This window comes from Serinus canaria, chromosome 4, assembly GCF_022539315.1.
Source record: "Serinus canaria isolate serCan28SL12 chromosome 4, serCan2020, whole genome shotgun sequence".
NCBI classification, from domain to species: domain Eukaryota; kingdom Metazoa; phylum Chordata; class Aves; order Passeriformes; family Fringillidae; genus Serinus; species Serinus canaria.
The window spans coordinates 56320774-56343594 of record NC_066317.1 but is presented as its reverse complement, the minus strand read 5'-3'; the positions used below and the strand labels follow the sequence as shown (position 1 = coordinate 56343594).

The following is a 22821-nucleotide window of genomic DNA, read 5'->3' as shown; positions in this document are numbered from 1 at the left end:
ACCACCTTGAGGACCAAGTATTAACAGAATGATTAACAATGTTTTCTTACTCTAAGAAAATCAGTCCTTTAGAAAACAAAACACTGATTATATTTTTTGAAGCTCAGTCAATAAGAGAAGTGATTAACAATTTCTGAAAGATGCAAAGTATTTTATCAATTAGCTTGACTAATATTGTCATACAGCAGTATGCTGACTATCTCTAGTAACTCAGATATATGGAACAAATGGGTTTTGCTTGAGAATCATTAGAATCAGAATGTCTTCTGGAACATGCAATATTTTGATGTGCCCGAAATAGGAAGCATAGAAGATACCACAAAACCAGTATGTATAAATTGAATTAAATAAAAAATAAGATTTAATTCAGTTCTTATTTAGCTAATCATAACTCTAATACCTGTACACTTTTTCAAAAGTCAAGTTAACATTTGGATTTTTAAAGATGATGCCAGCAAGATAGTTTTTCCAGTGCTTATTTAGTAAGTAAGGTGTATCCAAAACCTAGAAGACAAAATTCAGTAATGTTACTATAATTCCAATTTTCAGTATGTATTTATTCATATGTGGTCTTTTGACATATAACCACATCTAAGCTTATCACCCACTAACGAAAATACAAGCAAAATCAGTGAGTTCAACTCTCTGGAGCATAAAGTGAATATTAAAGCTTCCCATTACCAAGGAACAACTGAATCAGAAAACTCTGTCTCCAAAGGAAGACAAGCATGCAGTATTAACACTGGAAAGCAAATTAAACCAAGAAAGGATGAATGTCTCTATTTGGTTCGTAAGGAGGAAGTAAAACCAGATCCAAATTCACTTGAAGCATTCTATCAAACTGATATGCCCTACAGAACAAGGACAAGACCTTTGGGATTCGTGGGGATTCTATTGATTGTTTAATAACTTGAATAACCTCACCTTGAATAAATTTTTATCTTCAAAGGGCTCACAGACCAATTTTTCTACATTTCCACCCGTGACAAAAGTGAGCACCACTACAATCATCAGCACCCAGGAGAAAAGAAAACTGAATCCAACACCACTGAAAAAGAAGTTGAGTAAGTTCTTGCTTTATAAGAACACATTGTGTATATATATGTGGCAACAGCGAAGCTAACAGTTAGCAGCTATAACAGAAATAAGAAAACTGATTGATGGTTGAAACAGTTCTGTTTTCCAAATATGTTCTTGCCCTCTGAAACACCCTAAATGTTTCAGCCCTGTAAAGTCTTTAGCTAAAATGCATTTGAAACCTCACATTAGCACTGGGCATGCAGATTGTTTTAAGAATTACATTGAAGTGACAAAATACCACACAATTTTCTTTTTTATATTCAACTCCCTTGTGCTTTCAAAAAAGTTTTAGACTTTCAGATGCAATCTTCTCCTGCACCCAGCAGAAATGACATTAAACCACTCCTAGGCATTTTTCAAGCCCAAACATCCAGAAGCACTCTCAGAAGGTCAAGTGTTTCTTGTCTCCTTGCATGGCTTTTTTTGAAACTTTGAACAAATGTTCCAAGCCTACTAGAAAGTTATGAATTTCCTCAGTTTTTGCATTTTCCAAAAGGACTTGCACAGAAATTCATTAACCACAGCACTCGCCTTATAATGGTTAATTCAGGTTTTATCCTTCAGCTGTGATCCTCAATGAAAGAAAAACTCCAAATCCCCAAGTCCCTCAATGTAAGTGTGTGAGATCAATACTTATTTCTATTCTCAGCAGAGAATACACCTAGGTAATAAACCAAATTCTTTTAATATCTACATCTTTCAAAAACTCAAGTAAACCAACTTTCTACCCTTATTTTCTTTTTCCCTGGTAAGTGAAACTTACGCCATAAGAAAGTTTCCCCCAGTGTTGGAGATACAGCCTCTGGTTGTTGGAGAAGCATGTTTATCATACCCACAGGTGCCACACAGCAATCCAAGGTAGTAAAAGACCAGAATCAGGACCAACATGCAGCACAGAATGAGACAACCCAGCCACCTAAGGAATAAAAGATAAAGTTCTTAGTTTCACATGAGGAACAGACTGAGACCTTCAGGAGACACCATGCAATACTATATTCCCAAATGTTCCACTCATGGTTCTGTCTGAGCAACCAGTGTCAGCAAAGATACACGTATTTGCTACACTAGCATGTATTTTGGGCCAGCACACAGTCACTGGATTGCAGTCAACTGCTATGAAGGACTGGGGAACACACACCACAGGAACAAGGTGTTCCCCAGGTAATGCATGTGAAGTGTCAAAGTGCTCCAAGTGGAGCAAACAATTACTCAAAGCAGATGCTCAAACAGCAATTTATTCATGAATAAATGGAGAAATTTATGAATGTGAACTGGCCACTGGTAGTGAAGTACATAGTTGCTCTTCCTGTGAGGCTTACTAACAATTTTACATACTGTGCTAGGCTTGTAATTGTAAATAACTACATTTAAGGCTGTAAAAACCTAGGCTTTATGTGTCTGTGCTGGACTGCTTTCAATGTATGAAACAGTTAATGGAATTTGATCAGGAGAAAAATCTTGGATAGGAATTGAACTTTCATTTTTATAAATTACATCATGTAACAGTTCAATGTGTCCAGGTATTTGGAGCATATCCATTTATTCACACATTACATATCTATCCTTTTGTTCTCTCCCAATGCCCTCTGCATTTCTTTCTCCCTTCTATTATCACTTCTTCAGCTTTTATTTTTTAAGTTCCCTTATCTCTTCCCTGTACTTTTGTAGAGAAAAATCTGTAAAAGAATTATTGCAATGAACATGCACAGCCAAGAAAAATATGAATGATGACAGGCATATTTATAAAATGATACCTATTAAGAACCACAAATAATGCACCTGTAATTAAGAAAGGAACAGACAGAAAGTAATTTGGGCAGCTACAGGCTTATCGGTTTGATTTGAACTTGAAGTACTGTTAGGTTAGGTTTGACAAACCAGGTATTTAAGTGCCATATTGATGAGATATATTCTCCTGGAGCAGAATAAAATGATATATTTATTTGATTAAATGCAATATGAGCTTCAATGAACATACAAGAAATCTGTCAAATTAAGGCTCACTACAAAAGCTGTCAGATAAGAAATGGGCTAAACGTAAGATTCTAAGCAAGGTCCTAAAAGTTCAGTTTTCTGTTCACTTTTATTTATCAATGTATTAAAGCCAGCAACACACATACTGTAGCAGTGAAACCAATTATGACACAAACACAGAAACAAATATTGATTATAAAGTCAACTAAAGCATCAAACAAAATGTAGGGAGAATTTAATAAGCTTGGGGACAGAAATTACTAAATCTGGACAAAGACAGATGGCATGAAATGAAAAGTTTCACAAGTCAAAACATGAGGTTACTCAACTGTAAGAAACACAAAAGTCTCAAGAACTATGTTTTTCTCAAGGTAGAATCAACCACAAAGACCAGTAGGGACAAGCACAGGTGCATGAAGATTTACAAGGTGTGAAGCAGAATCTGTCCTACTCCTGCTCTGCACTACAAAAGGTGCAGTAACAATGGATTGGCTCTCATAACTCTCTGGTCCTCTGCCCTCACAATTCACCAGCAACTCAATGGAAACAAGACTTAGATAAAAGGTCACCCTGGCATTATGAAATAAGCTGTTCCTTTGGGTGTTACATCTTTGACATCCACCTGTATCTATCCTCCTGAAAAAGACCTGAAGGTCTACAGAGTAGAAACCTCCTCGTGCTCTCTGGTGAAACAAGAGGGGGTTATTGATCCAGTTATGGATTATACAATCCAATTATTGATTAGCTGTGCTTTTTGCTTTTATCAAAATGCCAGTACCAAACAACTGCTTTATACATCTTTCTTTCACTGTGTTCATCATTAATGTTTACTTGCCTTTACAGAACATTAAAATAATACAAAGTATTAACAACAGGTAGCACTTCAGTCCTGCCTTACTTGTACATACCTGTAGAAATCATACTGCTCCACTAGTGGAAAATAGTCTTGAACATATGCCTCACTCTGTGTAAGATGCACCATCAAATCTGCCAAAATCTTCTGAACAGGGAGTGCTCTTGTGAAGGTAGTAATATTTGAACCAATGGATTCCAGCACACTTTTGATGTCTAAAAGAACAAACATATTTCACTGTTACAGATCCTTAGAGGAAATTTACATTCCATGTATACATTATAAAATGCTATTAAGCCATTTGCCACATGAAACAAGCAAGCCAGGAAGACAAGTGTGAGGAAAACACAAGCAGGCAACAAAAGCATCAAGCTTTGAAGTAGCACAACGGCATTTAAAAATGCACACATTTCATTCAGTTTAATGATTCAAGATGCAGACATTGAGCCAGAGATCTTCCTCCTTCCTCTCATTTTAATGAATGTGTCACTTTTTATCTAGCCAACCTAAATCTTGCTTTTCATGCAATTTTGCAAATGTCAACACTGAGCAAGACAATTAGCCACCAAGTTTACAAAGGAGAAGAACAGAATCTATTAAACTCCATGTCTTGGGAATACAACACTGTGACAGAAATTGGACTGCCTATATTGAGAATCTATACTACTTATTTTCAATCTTATTAAAAGAGATTACTTAAATGAACTCATTCTAATTAGTTAGTAACACTCCTGAGGTAACAATCCATTAAGCCATTTTCCCCTCAGATTATGACCAAAGATGCTACCTTCTGCTTACAGTTTAGATAGACACTCTTCAGATATACAAAGATATGATTAATTCACTTATTATACATAATGTCTTTGTGTAAAATGCAGTTTCTCTATACTCTTCCCTTCCTTCAACTGGAAACATACTTGAAAAAGCAAGATGTGTAACTACAGGTTGGTTTTTTTTTTGTGGTAGGCAATACTTCCTTCTTTCTATACACACAACTGGATGAGCCTTTGTCTGTTTTGATGATTTCTCCTCAAATTCAACCATGTAATAAATCACAGCTGTTTAAGAAGTTTACAGATAAAAGCAATTTTTTTCTATTTATTTTATTTGCTTTTGTAACTCAAATTATGTTTTTATACAAACAAAGCCCCAACAATTTATAAATAGATAAACTATGATGTTTTGTCTGTGTCTACACATCTAAAATATGGAAAATGAGTAAGTCTGCCCTAGATTTCCTAATGAAAAGTATAGTATCAGTTTTAGAAAACTGATATTAGAAAACTGGCTCATTACAGGCAAGTTCACACAGTACACTATGCTTATATCTATACTGTGCTATATTTTGCCCAGGAGGGGAAATAAAAAAAACCAAACAAACCAGAAACACTTACAAGGAACAGCTGTTTATATATAATGCAGAACAGGTCCACAATGCAAGAATAAAAATTAGAACAGATTAGTATACATATGCTGTACTACCATGCAGGTAACAGGCAAAGAGCAAAAAGTGTAAAGCCTAAGTAACAAAACACCTGAGACAACATTTCAGTTATCCTTAAGGCGCATTTGACTTTCACTTCACCATCTACCACATTTTAATTCAGCAGCAGGAGAAGGTCAGCTTTCCTAACATCACACTCCTAAATATGTCACAAACACATTGGTCAAAGAAAATTAGTTTTTCAACCAAAAAAAGCATCAGTGTGAAGAGATGATCACTAGATTTCTCATTACTTGAGCAGTAAAAAGCCTAACAGATAAAACTCCTCAATAAAATACCACATGGTCTATTTTTAGATTTAATTTAGAGTCCTCATCAAGACACAGTTGCTTTCTGTGGTTTTTCTTCCTCTGGCACCAAATTAAAAAAAATTAGTTAAGCTTCACATTTCCATTTTTAATGATATTTAGCTCAAAAAATATATTACAAATAAAAGAAAACAAACACATTAAACAAAGTGAAAAGATAATTTGTCCTCACCTGATAAAATGTTCCTGGTTTGATTCACTACCAAGTCTGGAGTATCATTAAATGCTGCATAACCCTAAGAAAAACAGGTGAAAAAACTATGGCATGTTTCTCCTTGTCAAATTGTTTTCAGTTTTTTTTTCCCTTTTAATTAAGGATCAAAAGTATACACATACTAAAATGTATATGGTAACACTAAGAAAAATATGGTTTTACCACTGCATATTAGAAAAGGTAAAAGCAACTCCAAATATATTTCAGATACAGCTTGGTCTCCAGAATATTCCTTGGGGGGGGGAATCTATATTTAAATAGACATGAATCAGTCACAGATCTCAAACTTTGCTGCCTGTCAGATCTTATAGCTCATCTAAAAGCCAGAAACACACAGATGAAGATTCACTAAGTGAGTTACTCTGTACCAGCCTAACATCTCTTGTTTCCAAGTCTGTCCCTTCCAAACATGAAATCCATATTGCAAATAAAGAAATCCAATTGCCTCTAAAGACATTGCAATGCTTTCTTCAGTGAGAAGGGGAAAGAAGGGGTCCACACTATTGGGACCAAGCTCAGTAGCTCATTTGGACAGAAAGGACAAACCACTGCAGTGGACTGAAGCCTTACTCCCTGTAAGCGTGATCACTGCAGAAGCAGGAAGGGGTTTCAACCCCTACACACAGCCATTGGTTTCAGAAAGTGCCTTCTAATCCTAGCACACGTTTTCAGATTCCTAGATTTTTCAACCTCTCAAACCAAGCCATTCTTTTCCTCGGTGAAAATCATAGGGTTTTTGTATAAAGTTTTGCTAAAAACACTAATAGTTATTATACTTGGTCCACTGCACCAGATGGTAAATATGCACATAAAGAATTTGAAATAAATATTTCAAGATAGCTGGAATACAATAAAACTAATTAGGAGACCATGGAATATTTTATTTCTTTAGTTTGAACCAAAAAGTAGAGAGCACACTACGGGATCTGTGTTTCTGTCTTTTCATTTTTTAAGGACTGTTCTTTCAAGCAGACAACTTGTGAAACATTTTGGATTTGTATTATCCTGGAGATACAAAGCACTGTATTCATACTTTCAAGTGTTAAATCCTGGCCAAACAATGAGGGATATTCAACCATGAAGCAGGTTGAGGTGGCAACAAAAAAATTCTGCTTGAGAAACCAAGGGGGGGTCAAGTGATACACATATCCCAGTTTATTCATTAAGAGTTTAAAAATCTGTCAAGAAACATACCTTTTGAACCAGACTAGAAAGGTCTATTTTAAGGACTTCATTGATCTTTGCAAGCTGCAAGCTCACACCTGGCAACTGGGAAGGAAAAACACGCCTGAGTCACATCGAAGTAGCAGTTTTGCTAATTCAGTAAATATTTCAAAGTTAGGAGAGAGGGTAAAGAAACTAAAGTCATCTTTAGGAGACTCTTCCTAAACACTTGTGAAACCTTTGCTGTACAAAAGCAAAGCTTAAACCCTCAGCATTTTTGGGAGGGAAGATTATTTCACTGCCCAGAGCAGCACTTTAAACCAGCTGCTTGACCCACATTTTATCCTTTTCTACATAGAAGATGAAAAGAGTGACTGGAATTACCTGAAAACACAGAAAAAGGGAAGGTCACTTATCTCACAAGTGACAGCACACACCAAACCATTGAATGGCAGACATACCACTGGGCTTATTCTCACTTAGAGAGTCTGAAAAATATTATTAAAAGATCTTACCCCACTAAAATTGGCATTGATGTTCAGTTGAACTAATGAATTCCTGATGATGTTGCAAGTTGAGGCAGCCTGAGCTGCACTGCAGGCAGAGTCATTGAGGGTGTTGCTCAGGTGCATTTTAACATCTGTCAAGTTTGCATGAAGTCTCTCTGTTCCCTCCTGCAAAACCTCTACAGAGACACTCACATTTTCTAGTGCTTCCTTTGTTTCTCTGATGGCTGCAAAGATGTGAATTTTTTTAAAAAAACCTTTTGTTAGAAAGCAGTCTATAGGCACAGACAGGTAGAGAAAGTGAACATGCATGAATCATATGATCTTAAAAATACAGATTTAATTACTGTCTCCGTCCCAGAAAAATCCTAGCACAGAAAATTCAAGCACAGAACACGTACTTACTGCATATAAAAATATACCACTTATACTTTTCCACAGAGAAAGTAATGTGCTCAGGTTACTTTTATTGGTATTTCACCCACTTCCCTCTTTTCTACTGTTTCCCTACCTCTCCTTCCCCAGTGGTTTCATTTAAGAACTTTAACACTTGGTCATTAAAAACTAAAAGCTCATATCCATCAAATTGTGTTTTCAGTATTTTCCTTATAATCCAACTCACAAATCATATAGCTGCAAGATGAAAGGTAAGGAGATTATGTTGCATCAGCCAAGCATTAGTGAGTGTTCCACATTGCCTGGCTTTAGATTCCATCCCAATCACCAAACAAAAGAAATGAGAAGAATCCCAAGCACTGAGCAGGTGTTCAGTAAACAAAAAACCACACAGACACAACTAAGAATACACAAAGTTACAAAACAAAGTGCACTTCACATCACACAAGGCTTTATTGTGATTTTTACCTTTGATAGCCCTTTCCACTTTGACTTCAAGAAAAATAAGAGAAATAAAGCAAAAAAAAAAAAAAGGAAAATGATGACAAGTGAATGAAAGAGAATTCATGGCTAAAAAAAAAAAACCAAAACCAAAGTGACCCAAGTTCATGGATGCCTTCCCTTTGCTCTGTAAGCTGTATCTGATTAGTGAAAAAAGAAGCCTTAAATGGAAAAATAATAAAGGAATATTTTCTCTAAAAAGAGAAAGAACTAAGAATGAGCAATGCCAAACTCAAAGATATAATGAAGAAATGCTGGCTAACACTCTCATAATAATCTTGGCAATGTACAGGACAAAATCCCTGACTAATCTGAAAATAATTATGGCTATAATAATTATGCAACTCTAAAAGGACAGTTTTCCTTGTTTCCTTTATATTCAACAGAAAGGGACAGCAACTTGGAGCAGGAAATTCAGATTTCATCCCTATTCACTGACTCCCAAAACTAAGCATCAACAATATCACATAAATTTTGATTTAGGTTTTAAATGTATTTATCAATCTTAAGATGTGTGAAATCCTCTATTTAAAAGAAACGTCCAGGCATGCAGAAAAATGGTAAGTTGACTCATGGTATTGCACAAAGCTATCCCATGCTGTGCCTGTTTTACCATGATAACAGAATATTATACAACATGTACATCTTTACCTCCTGCCATTGTCAGAGCTGCATCAAGTGCAGGACGTACTTCTTTTCCCAGCTGTTCTTGAACTCTGGTTCCAAGTACAGGTCCAACATCTGTAGTATGGAGAGATAAAAATAACCAACACGTTATACACTAGCTCAATTTAAACTGTCTCTTAAACTGCCTGCTATCAGACTCTTTACTTAAAAAATACATATATTATGTATATACATATATATATATATATATGTATGCTTTTATATATGTGTACAATTTCATTCATACATACAAAAATTATTGAAATTTTTTTAAGGCCTGACAGTCAGAACTTAGGTGACAGAAGGCAATATAGAGACACAGCTCTGCTTTAGCTACCTATATGTTTATAAATGAAACAAGTAAATCAAAATGTGGTGGAAAATATTCATTAACACTTGACCACATCAGTAAAGACACACAAGAGTTTCAACAAACTCCACAATATGTATTTCAATGCATTTACTACTTTTCTGGGAACAGGATTTTTTCCACAATTTATCTTCAAGTGGTCCAGCATCTGAACAGGAATTTTGTGTCATAGTTTTTCACTACAAACTATGTTTTCATATTGCAAGAGAAACTAAGAAGTGGATTCTTTTCCTTTCTCCTGTTCCTCATGTGTCCAGCAACACCAAGGTCACCCACAAGCCAGCCCTGCTGAAATCCCTTAAGCTCATTAAGCCCCTGTACCCTCATGCAGAACATCCAGCACGGACACCACAGCCCCAGCTCTCCCCACCTCCAAACCCTCCAGTCTCCCTGCCCACAAAGAAATGAACCTTGGTTCAGCAAAGCAACAGAGAAATGCTGAGCAGAGCTGGGTGAAACATTCTGATGTGACACATCCTTTAGGTAATCACCAGGTCCTCTCCATTTTCAGATCACAATAACCTGATTTTTCAGTTGTTTTCCTTTTGATGAGATGGGAATACTGCTTGATACAGAAGCATCCCTTACTGTCAGCACTATCATATCTGGCTTGAGTTGAGAACTTCTACCGAGTATTAAACACTTTTCCACATTTCCTTAAGGTAAACTGAACTGATCTAGAGTTCTCTGGAGATCCTGCTACTGTTGATTTCCTTAGGAAAAAATCCTTCTGTACCCAGGTGTCAACATAATTAATTCTGGTTTTTCAAGAAAATAAAAGCTATTTTTATTTGATGATTCTCTCATCACAGGCCCTGTAGGATCTGTTAACTAACACTATAAATTTGACTTGAGAACAAATAAACATTTAATTTGAAATTTCAGTTTGGAGTGGCTGGGAAGCTTCAAGCTAATACTTGAAATACCAATATCAATTTTTTATTATTACTGTTATTATTATCATAGACTCAAAGATTACATCTATTTTTTAGACCAGAGTGCTCCTGCTACTCTGGTCCTGAGAATGAAGTAGGAAGACTACTTAACTACTGCTACTACTACTTTCACAGGCATATTCAATATGCAATAAAGCCTCACATAGACAAGACACATTAACCTCAGGGTATGCCAAGCTGGCTTAACTGAAAACTATTTTTAATATACATTTTAAACCTACACAGAAGCAGAGATTCTGGACATGAGAATCAATTTATTATAAGTGGCACAATGCCACAGCTGCACAGTTTGACCCCAGCAACAATCCCTCAATCCAACAATGAAACCTGTATGCATTTATAAACACCTGGCACACAATGCACCTTGAATCATTGTGTGTCCTGATTATGGTCAGCCCTTTCTATTAGGAATTTTGGAAAGTGAATCTTAAATTACCAAAAAAGAAAAAAAAATAGTTTTCTGGTTGTTTTTGTTTACTGAGAGCTTTAAATATGATGCCTCATACTGTAACTGTGCTGAAGAGGAAAGTGCAGCAGTTCTAATTCAAATTTTATCTCCTGCTCTTCAACTGCTTGTCCTGAAATGGCAAATACATTAAGCAGCTTTAGAAAGAAGATAAGCTTATAACTCAACTCCTAGCTGAAGAGAGGACAAAGGTAGAACAAGAAAAATAAATAGAGATCTCTCTCACTGGAACTATCACAACTCCTAGTAGCTCTGTTCCGTGATATTTGGCTCCAATTCTAAGACCTGAGGACAAATATTCCAAAATATTACAAAACTGAAAAGGAAAATAAAATAATAGCCTGACTTATTGGATAATAACTTAATAAAACACTTTTATTTCAGGAAATACTCCACATTATACCAGCTCTGAAAAAATTTATGTAAAAAGGATTTTAGTCTCACTTACCACTGAGAACAGCACTTCTATTTGAAAACCATATTCTTATAAATGAAATTTCACCTAGCACTATGAGCTAATTACACCATCTTATAGAAGCTTTTAACTCTACAGTGCTAACCCTCTTTGAATAAAAATACTTACTGTTTAGGTCAGACAGTGCTTTATCCTTAGTTGTGTTGTACTGGTTCACCAAGTAGTCAATTTGCTGAGAAGAAAATGATTTAAAAAAAAACTATTAACAGAACTGAAAAACGTAACCCTTTTGAATGTGTCAAATAATCACTCTGAAGCAATCAAAAATGTGTGCAAACCCCTCCAAACACTGGCCATCTACTGTTTTCAACTAACCAAGTATTTTATTTGCTCAACAGATCTGCACATAAAGTGTCTGACTGGGATATCTACTTAATTGCAACAGCTCTGTGGTCAATGATTCAGTTCAAAAATATTAACTAGCAGGCACTGTGGCCTTAGGGAGGCTTCAAGTCAGCCAGGCCAATAAGGTTTTCCAGGTCTTCAGCTCTGTTACTTGATATCCTCCAGCACGAGTTCCTCCTTCATGGAAAGGCATGGCATTACTGCAGTGGCAATTCTGAAACAATTCACCAAGCCAGCAGATTTGTATTTGGGCAGCCTCTCAGACCTTCTCTTGTGGAAAGGAGTCAGCTGCTCTGTCTTAACACAAGTAGTTTTCCTTACCCACAGGTGGATTTGGCCCAGTCTCAACTTAAGCTCTACCAAAACACCATAACAATGTAGACCAGCAACTCAGTTACCACCAAATCCTAGGTTTGGAGAAAAGGCTAATAAAGAACCATCCCAAGTGGAAAAATTACACTAACTTTGAAAAGACATTATTGATTTCTGCATGCTTAAAATAATGAATTCTACCCCAATCAAGCTAAAGTGGTGTAATGGTTAAAACACTTGAGAAATGGATTTCCAATTTTAAGCATGATTCAAATGTGTACAAAAGTATATCTGGCTTGCAGTCTCAAACTTTCTGTGAAATAAAAACAGACAAAAAAAGCCACCCTCGAAAAAACCTATTGATCAGTGAATCTAATTAAATGACAAAGTAAGGAATGGACCTTCTTCTTTAACACAGGAGAAAAAAAAAATGAGAGTTTCTTACTGAGAAGGCTGTAGGTATATTTTTGCTTATTTAATTATTTTCGTCTACCTAGCTTAACCAAAGGACTAAAATTTTGCAGGGCTACAGGTCTCAAAGGTTTGCATTGTCTCCAGCAATGTCCCAGAAAAAGGCAATTCTGTATGACTAATAGTGTTATTGCTCAATACTCACAGTCTGCAAATCTCATGTGACATGAACTCTTAACACAGGACTTCTTTTTCAAATCCTCTTATATGCTGTACACACCTCATACTGATGAGTCAAGGACATCAGTTCGACTTTCAGAGCTTTACAGACAATTAGTTGGATACTAGAACTTTTTCAAAAAACTGTAGCTCTTCTCCTTTTCTCAAGAAGTTCTTACAAATGTGTGTGTTTACATGATACTCATGCACCTCGTCTGACAAAATGACTCATGAGATACAACTGATGACTGCATTAACACCAAGTCTAAAAAAGAAAAGGTAATAATACCACACTGAAACTAAAAAACTACTGAGACTGACTAACCTCTGGCAGAAGTGTTCAAGTCCTGACACTTTTAAATTTAATAATTAAGTGTTTTTATTAGCATTTTAGCTAGTGTCTATTTTTTTCTCCTCTGTTCAAGTAGTTACTTCTACATAACAGATTTCCTCCTCTGAAGTTCCTGATTGTCAGAACACCGTCAAGGGGACCCTGGTGGTTTCTGATGTGACTATACTGATCCTTCTGTGGCCAGCATCAGCTCTAGACTGACCAAAAGCACTCTGTTTCAAGAGGGATTACTGGCATGACCTCCACTTCTTGCCATATACCTCCAGCACCCATCTGTCACAACACCACACACAAAAAAGTTTGGAGAACACTCCAGATAGGAAAACATCTGAGGCCTCTCCCAAGATGTCTCCTGTTTTCACATAGCCCTGGTCAGCAGAAAAGCAGCCCAGAATTACTGTGCCTGGGATGCTACCACACTTGTGGATTCCACGTAACTGCATGAATTCCACCTATTTCTAATTTATAAGTCACATGGAAGTAAAACAGGTTAATAAAACTGAATTCAAATAATTAAAACTAATGAAAGCCAAGGTAAAAGAAATGTCAGACTTTTTCCGCCCCCTATAAATTCACTAAGAATTGAAACTGCACACTGTCTACAAGTCTTCCTATCTAGCTTTTTTTTTTTTTTCCAACACAAAACAATATATGCAGAGGATTGCTTATGGAACACGAAGAAAAATCTGAAAGAAAAGAATCTTTCCTCTTCAGTACGGTACAGTGTGACTTTGGTTTACAGAAAAAACCGTCCAAAATATTCCTGGAAAAGAAGTTATTGTGGCTCTGTCCCAAAGCCCATAGAAGTATGTCCAAAATACAAGGAAACAAGAAAGAGCAACAAGGAATCCAAGTTTTCATATCCTACTTTTTTTTTTAATGCTTTCCTTTTAAAACCTTTTTTTTTCAAATTCGTTATCTTCTGCTTGTGATCTACACTAGTTCAGTAGGAGGAAAAGGGCCTACAAGCAGCACAGCAGCTAACTGCCAAAGTACAGCTCAGTTGTTCAAGGAATGCTGATCCATCAGGGTAACTCCCAAGCACTCACTGCTGTGTGAAAACATCTTACCTTGCACCGTTTATTCTACTTAGTGAGACTGACATACAAAAAATAAAGAAAATACTGCAGGTATGCAGAAAGAAAGAATTATTTTCTGCAGTATTTCTTATTTATCCCTCTTCCCTCCCACCCTCATTCCCTATAAAGAAAAAGTTCTTTACCGCTGGAGTGTCGTTAAGGAAAATTTTCAGATCTTTAAAATTACTGTTAACCAGTTTCTTTGCTCCTCGGACTTGGTTAGTTAAATGCTGGTTGGCAGCATATGCACAGAGCACTCCAACACTACAAAAAATACAGATAACAGATATTTGTTAGTGTAAGTGCATATTCTAACATAAGACAGAATCAAAAAATCATAGCCCAAAAAATGTCAATATTATCTAAAGAAAGAAAGGTCTCCACAAATTACTACAGGTTCTCACATACAACATGCGGCAAACTAAGACTGAGCCAAAAGGGCCAATACTGTATTATTAATTCAAAAAAAAAAAGAAAAGAAAAGTGATGTTACCCCAAAGTCTTCTGAAGTTATTAATGTACAACTACTACATTTGCATGGGTACTGTCAGAAAATGTCTATATAGCCTAAGTAAATTGTATGAGATTTAGGTTCTGTTACAAGCATTAACATTGACACAGCTACAAGCAAATGCTTGCCAGTTAACTGCGAAAAGCAGTATTTTTCATTAGATAACTTCATCAAGGTTTATTCATGATAAGACAATTTATTTACATAATTGCATGGATCATTCAAAAGCACACAAATAGTCCATATTAATGCTAAAATAATATGCATTTCCTGATACTGAAACAAATTGTGGAAAGTAAGCTAGACTTCCTGTCAGCACTGCTGATGATTATTTTATATTTGATCACTTCATTGTAAAGTTTTCATTATGGCTTGGCAGATCTGCAGAAACAGTAAGTTAAAAGGCAATTAAAGGTCCCAAGAGGGACTTCAAAGATCACTTATCATACATGAACCTTAGTTTTTTGTTTAGCTTAGGTGTAAAACCGACTTAAAGAGAAGGATGTCTTTTAGACATCTCACATTCACAACAGCTAACCTTGCAGACAAGTACCAGAAAAGTCAAGAGTAACCACCAGAGTGGTAACAGCCTCAAAACTGGGCTGCCTACAAACCCATCTGATGGGCTAAGCACTAACTCTGAGATTTAACCAGCAGAAATCTGAGATGCACTCTCCACAGGCAGGATTCATCCCCAAAGGGCAGGCACTGCCTTGAGGCCACAGTCAGGTGTGTTACAGGCAATTCCTGGTTGGCACATTTGATAAGTCTCTTTCTTTGTATTGCAGCTCAATACTAGAGAGGCAGTACCCTAAAAGGCCACTATGGACACCCAAACACAGGGGAAGAGAATCCCTAACACAAATGGTACTGTACCCCTGCCCAACTGTCAAACATCCTAAGCTGGGGTGTCAAGAAGATTTAGACACTAGTATTTTTAAATCAGAATTACAGAAAACCTAATCCAGGCTCTCTATGGGGAAAAAGATACATGGTAGTGTAACTCTTGCTCCACAGAATATGCATTCAAAGGCAGCCATAATACAGCCAGATAAATGAAATGATGGAGAGCTAACAGGTACCTAAAATAACATGACCTGTGTATCCTGGCAAGACAGGAGCAAACACCCTGATTTATAATGCTCATCTCCTTCTTCAGTAAATCAATACCAAACATTCATCTTTATTTTGCTTTTCCTACTTTAGCTTTTCCAAATAATGTTAAGGCTTGCTCTCCTCATAAAACTGGTCACATGTGCAAGAATTTGTTGTTCTGAAAAATACTTGCTGAAGGAAAATTCTAATTTAAATTAGAAAATTCTAATTTCAATTTCAAAGCAGCTCACAGGGAGAAATGGAAGGACTATATGCTACAGGTCATATCTACTAGGATTCCCTTACTAATATTTTTCTCAATATCCAAAATATTCATGAGAGGATGACAGAGATTGACATAAAGTGGTTGCTTCTCTACCCAAAATTTCACAGCTATGTCTTCAAAATTAGCTGTTAACTAACCTCCCAGAAGTCACTAAGGAACAAAGGGACACACACATTTATCCTCCTACTTAACCTACAGCAAATGGCATAGTTTTACTGCCACTATGACTAACACTCAAGCAGACACTATTATCACCTACCACCAAGGAATGAGAACTCAATATGCCTAAACACCAAGGAACTGAATAACTTTTAATCCAAACTATAATTCTATGATAAGCATAGTAAACATTTTAATTTTGAATACAGGCAATATATTATTTCTTTTCACTCTACTGTGATGGAAATTGCTATCAAAATATTTTTAGCTTTTCTTTGTTAATGAGAAGACAAAATATCTCAAGTTATCAGGAAAAGCAAACATGTATATTGCCTCTGAGACTCAGAGTTTATGACCACGTCCTCAATCTTTAGACAGAAAGCATTTTTATCCTTTCAATTCTATGCTCAGAGATCAGAAAGGTCAATTGGAGCTAACAAAACAGTAGTTTGTAAGATCTCAGGACAACATCTTTCTCTTCAGCTTCCTAAATGGAAGGAGTGGGAAGAAACAAGATAGTGGAGATATTTCAAGCAGCCAAGGTACTCAGAACAAGTGTGACTACACTCTGAATGTAACTAAACACACAACATGAAAGGAAAATCTATTTATTATGTAACTGAGCCTTGAGTCAACATTCAATAAGAAGCTATGAGGAGAAAGTCATAAAGCAGGAATAAAAAGGACATGTCACTTCTGTAACAGGTTAAGAAAATAGTTTTAACAATTCTTCAGGAGTCCCATATTCCACTCTAAAGTTTCTTGCCAGGTTTCACAGATGCATAGAAATATTACTAAACCAGTTGCAGGGGAGAACCCACGCTTTTCCTTTAGCTGACCTTGCAAAAAATTTCAAGTCACAAAATAGAAACCTTGAGCTCATTTACATATTAGAAGAATAGCCCCTTCTTCACTACCAGATAAATAATTTTTTTAAATCATGGAATAGAGATTTCTGTATCAACTTTTCCACCAATTCTTTCAGATACTATTGATTTCCAGGTTCTGAACAATGAGTATTACCAATCCTACAAAGCCAAGAGAACAAATGTGAAGCCTGATGAAGTACTTGCCAAGATGCCAAACATCATTTCCATCCTCCAGGCTTGACTTTCCTGAACATCCATTACGTCAAAAAAAGGTTATAACACAAACTCTCTTGGAGGCACAGAAAACTGACTATGTGTTTTCCTATGCAATAACCAAAATATTTGGTTCACCAGCAAATTTGGTATTGCAATTTATGCTTTCTTAAAAATCAAATGTTCCTCCCTTGCCTTTATAGTGTACAAGAACTAATGAATTAAACATTTCTTTCCCAGAGAAAACATGCTTGCCTAAGCTTGCAGATAACTAGTGAGTAAGATCTAATAGCAGGTCTCTGTCTCTAAACTTTCAGTTAGCATTTGAAGAAAATAATGTAATTTTTTACATAAGTCTGGAATATCAAATCTACTTAGCTATTTATTTGATAGAGTATTTCTACATCCTCTGCTCTTTAGCAATAGAATCCTACTTTGTAGGGAAACACTCATGTATGAACAATAAAAATAAAAATACATGCAGTGTTTTGGTGAACTACCAAAACACTGCATGTATTTTTGACTCAATCTATACAGAAATATATCAAACAGAAAGTGTATGTACTAGAAAATGACACCCTAATGACCTATTAAGATAAACAAGTCCATACATAATCACAGATTTTCCAACTTGTTTCTTATACCCCTCCTTGAGGAAAGTGTACTTCTCACTTAAGCCCCACTTGCAGAAAGCAGATCTAGTTGAAGTCTTTTTTTAAATTGAAAGAAAAAACCTCAAACTCAAACACTTCCTGTACACACCACTCCAGTAAGCTGAGTCTAAAATCTCATTCTAATTACCGGAGCAGTACATCAGTAGAAAAGTGAGAAGAAATGTTCATTGTGATTAAAATCTACTGGCTGAGATACTCTAAAATCTGCATTACCAGCACATATATGTCAGTGTGAAGCTGCATACTGACACAGAAGAAAACCCATCCCCACACTACTAGAGTTTTCTAGAGCTTTTGCCTAGATACACAGTCCATTGAAAGCTCCACTATCAGAGTCTTTCCCCTACCAATACTCTTCACTGTGCATTTAACCTGTCTTTCCCAGTCAATGAAAGACAATTTAAAACTATTTTTCCATATCAAGGACTGGAGAAGAAAAGAAAACGGAAAAAAAATGGCTCAATGAGAGAATCTTGTAGTGCAGAATGTCTGGCACTACAAGAGAAAGGTACACAACATACACTTAGATGGTAATCCTGAAGAACTCCATCCCCTAGAAATCCTTTCCAGGCCCTCCAGCAGCTGCCTACGTGAAGGTTCCACAGGAGTGCCTTCAAAGCAAAGCTCCACTGGCAGAGGTTTGTGTTCAGGGTACTCTGTGGGATGCCAGCCTTGCCAAATGCATCTTCTGAAGCAGCACAGCTCAGGGTAAAGGAGTCTGTAGCATTCCAATCTCTTGGCAGGGATTTGGGAGACCTACTCCCAAAGAAAGGCCTCCCACGCTTCATGAACTTGAAATTATACCTGAACAATGACAGGGTCTGCTGTAGTAATTTCATTGCACATCTCAATGTAACCCTGTATTGATAAAGATCATTCAAGTTTTCATTCTTTTGCCTCTGTCTGCAAGTATCCGTAAGCATTTTACTCACACAGGACTGAACTCTTCTGGTTATTGTTATTATTACATTATTACCTGGTTGTTATTATTATTACATATTCAGCTCTGGCACAGTCCTTGAGAAGCGTGATTTTGGGAACAATTACAGGTAAACCTTCCACCTAAGCTGAAATTGCATAGAAACCTCAGGGAAAAGCAGGTAATAAAGTTTCCACAAAAAAATCACCACAAGGATACTTTCTGAGTACAGTACAAGACATGTAGAAACAGTTCTAAGTAAATCTCAGGCTTCCTCCAGTATTTTTTGTTGGGGCAATGGCTACCAGTAAGACTGTCCTTTTGCATTACAGCACAGCAGTAAGCAAGCTGACATGGGCTTTAAATAGATACAGGTATGGCATCTTGTCACTTGTTAAAGAAGATCCTGGAAGGGCAGGAGAACCTCTCTTTGTACAGAGGCATACTGGAGACTCGAGCCCTTAGTCTGGGATCAGTAATATTAGCCTTATAAAGTTCTATCTTGCCTTGCACATCGCTCACAGCATTATAGACTTAACCAGGGAGTCCTCATATGAGATTACTCAGCCTTCAGACTGATTTCAGGCAACACCCCCCACTTAGGGTAAGCAACTGATACATCATGATGTCTCATAAAAAAGGGAGGGGGGGTGGGGAAGGAGATATTAAAGAGGCAATTTCCTTAGTTCTGGAAAGCATATTACTAGGGATCACTGATCTGCTAGTCATGACTAGGGGAGAATCACTTGCCTGTGCTGGCTGTGCTTAATCCCACAAGGATAGCTGGCAGCAAAAGCATAGGGTAAAGAGACCAACAAGGGGGACAATCTTAATTTTTCTACTAATAGGCAATTCCCCAGTCATTATAACCAGAAAGTCATTTCCCAGGGGACAATCTTAATTTTTCTACTAATAGGCAATATTTCCCAGTCATTATAGCATGCTGCAACACAGAGTCCTGCAACGTGGTGGAAAGACAGCTGGCAAGCTCTGGGACCTACCTCCAGTTTCAACATGTTGAGTGGTAATTCAATAACTTACTGTCTTCAAGGCACACATGAACCATAAAGAACTTTTGTCCTGTCATCATGGCCGGCATGCATATAACACCCTACACCATTCAGTTTTCGAGTTTTCAAATTCTTGAGGGTCATGCTTGTTAGTGATGTTTGGGAGAAAAGAGCATGTTCCCATATCTGATATCAGCCTGTCCCCTATATGAGCGTAAGCAAGGTCACCATTTGTCATGACACACAGTAATAGAAAAAAAAACCAATTTAGATTACAGCGGAGTGACAAAGCACATCCCATATGACTGAACAATCATTGTATAGATCAAAAAACTTTTTTCTTCTTTAATATAATCACAAAATAAGGATAGTAGGCAGGTGAAAACATGAAGAAGTTAAAGGAGAACAGAAAGCCTGAAAGCAAACGATGTATTTTGGAAGCAGGAAGAAATCTTGATTGTAGTTCCTCATCACCCATTACATACCCAGCACAGGAGTATAGTCCTAATACCAACAGTGCAAAAATGTCTCCAAACGCCAGGATTTACAGGGAGTGCATGCATGGTTTAAACAACACAGGACCCAGAAGAAAACCCATTGTTTTGAACTAGTATAAATATCTCGAGTACAGCAGATATTGAAAGAAGTCAGTTGCTTTTTTCACTACCACAGCACTACCAAGATCAAGGCAGTGTGTGCTCTCCCAGGTTCTTTAGGGGATGGGGGTTGAACACAGGATACAGTCTCTACAGTGTTCAAAAGTGTAATGCAACATTCTGCAACTGCTGTTTTGAGACTGGCAAAAATGTCATTTGCCCAATACAAACATAATTGTTTTGTTTGTTTCACACCTATATTCTGCTCAATCAAGTACCTGTGGATAGCAACAGTGGCAGAATTTTTTATAATGCAGTTACATTTTCTTTAATAAGCAATAATTTCTGCACCTGTAGGCTAATACAGTAATATCATTTGTCATATGACACTGCAAAATAAGTGCTACACCAAGGCATATATATTGTTGTTCTCTTTATCACACTTGCCTTATTATTAAAGAAGCAACAAAAAGAAATGTTGCAAAACAGCTCCTCTGACAGTCAGCATTTTTCTTCTGTCTTTGATGCATTTCCCCACCACAGTTGTCACAGCAACGACACATACAGAAGCAAAGTCCCACAAGAGGCAGTAACAAAATAAATAGCAATCCCAAGGCTGCGGAGACTATAAAACCGATTTCATAGTAGATGGCCTGTAATTCAGACAAAAATAGTGGTAACAGCAGGTATCACACAGTAACTGCAATCAATATAGAGCAAATAATTAAAAATCAAACTACAGACTAAACCATCTACTGAGTTACTGAGGTTATGGAATTGATATATTTTGTCAATAATTGACAACTTTTCTAACAAAAAGATACGAAACATTGTAGATACTGACAGCTAATAATTATTTTCCTAGAGTATTAGCTAGGCAAACTACAAGAGTGAGAGCTAAGAGAGAAGCAGGCTCACAAAAAATAAATGTGAATCAGTGCAATGGAAACAGGTTAAAAATGAACACATCTTAATTCCCAGACCACGAATTTACTGTTTCTCACATCTGTTTCCAAAAAGGCTCCACAAATGTCAGCAAGGCTAACTAGAGCAACACCTCATCAGGGGGAAAAGGAGGCTTCACTTTTTCTCCATTTCATTCAGTTAAGAGTAGAAAAATTCATCTGAATCCCAAAGGGAAGTATTTCATTGGATGATCGATTACAATGGCAGGGGTTACTCCAAAGGGCTGTTTAAACCTGCTTAGGGACTGGAAAACATGAAGAAGCAGACAGATTTTAAGATCTCTCAGGCAAAGACATTTATTCTGCTGCCAAACAGCAAAGCAGCAGCAACTAAAAGGATGCTTTCAAAAGCTGGCAGGAGTGGAAGGGAACGATGCAACGCAATACCCTGGCTCGCTTTCACACTGCAAGAGCCCTGGGACCAAGGAGCTGGGCCAGGCAGTCCTGGCAGGGCCCTGCACGAGGCAATTTGGCTCCCAGGGGACACACTGTGAGCTGGCCGTGCTGCTTCCCTCTGCTGAAAACACAATCCAGCCAAAACCAGGCCAGGGAGGTGTATGTGCACAGAGATGGCACAGTGTGGACACACCCCAGCAGTCCTTCTTCCCTGATAAATCTGTCTTCTCCTTTCCTTTCCCAGTCTTAGGGGAACTAATTCTTACACTAGTACTTTGAGTCCTTTGCTGTTTTACAGATCCACCAGCACAAGGGCAACTTGGCAGCAAAAGGATGAAATTGAGGCTGCATAACTGCCCTGTAAAATAAGTTACATTTTCTCACAAGATATCAATCATGCTCTAGTTCCAGCTTTGCTGATGCCCTTCCTCACAATCCCTAATTACCAACTGAGCCAAATACAGCAATTACCACCATAAGCAGAGTTGCAAATTTCTGCCCTAATTACCAATTCTAGGATGAAAACTACTCTTTTAATTATTATTAACTGCTTGTTAAAACCTGTGCTTCCTTCTGAAGACTATGAACTGCATGTTTGAAAGAAGAATTTGGCTGGATTCTGCAAAAGAATCACTGTTTTCTATGTAGTTGAACACTTCAAAAATTAAATAACAGCATGTTATTTTAAGATATGTTAGATGTAAAAACAGTATTTAAAGTAACATTAAAAATGGCTATGGATGTTTTAACAGCAGTGCAGACAAGGTTAGTTTCTTTTCAAAGCTGTACATCTACCATAAGAGGTTACCTGCAGAGTCAGGACAACATTTTCTGGCTGTGGAAGTCAAAACAAATGGAGAATGTGTATAACACACAGGCAGCATGCACAAAAAACAAATCCCATGAATAATGAATAAATAACCATGACTAGATCATAACAGTTAACAACACAGAAACAATAACAAACAAGCCACTAA

At 37.0% G+C, this 22821-nt stretch overlaps 2 protein-coding genes across 6 annotated transcripts in view; one reads left to right on the top strand and one right to left on the bottom strand.

Annotated features, from left to right (window-relative positions):
- The window catches only part of LOC103824290 (complement C1q tumor necrosis factor-related protein 7), a 395389-nt gene that overhangs the window by 261482 nt on the left and 111086 nt on the right, over positions 1–22821 (top strand). The gene's annotated exons all lie outside the window — the stretch shown is intronic.
- PROM1 (prominin 1) overlaps positions 1–22821 on the bottom strand; it is a 61516-nt gene that overhangs the window by 12871 nt on the left and 25824 nt on the right. For 3 of the 5 annotated variants that reach the window (XM_050973478.1, XM_050973477.1, XM_009099632.4), the window contains 12 exons: positions 22653–22679; positions 20931–21136; positions 14295–14415; positions 11542–11605; positions 9152–9241; positions 7613–7830; positions 7128–7202; positions 5892–5955; positions 3963–4122; positions 1844–1996; positions 925–1048; positions 401–504 (listed from right to left, as the gene is read on the bottom strand). In XM_050973478.1, coding sequence (XP_050829435.1) covers positions 401–504; positions 925–1048; positions 1844–1996; positions 3963–4122; positions 5892–5955; positions 7128–7202; positions 7613–7830; positions 9152–9241; positions 11542–11605; positions 14295–14415; positions 20931–21136; positions 22653–22679 — 1406 coding nt within the window. The remainder of the gene's footprint in view (positions 1–400; positions 505–924; positions 1049–1843; positions 1997–3962; positions 4123–5891; positions 5956–7127; positions 7203–7612; positions 7831–9151; positions 9242–11541; positions 11606–14294; positions 14416–20930; positions 21137–22652; positions 22680–22821) is intronic. The other 2 variants (XM_050973479.1, XM_009099638.4) reach the window with 1 other exon arrangement.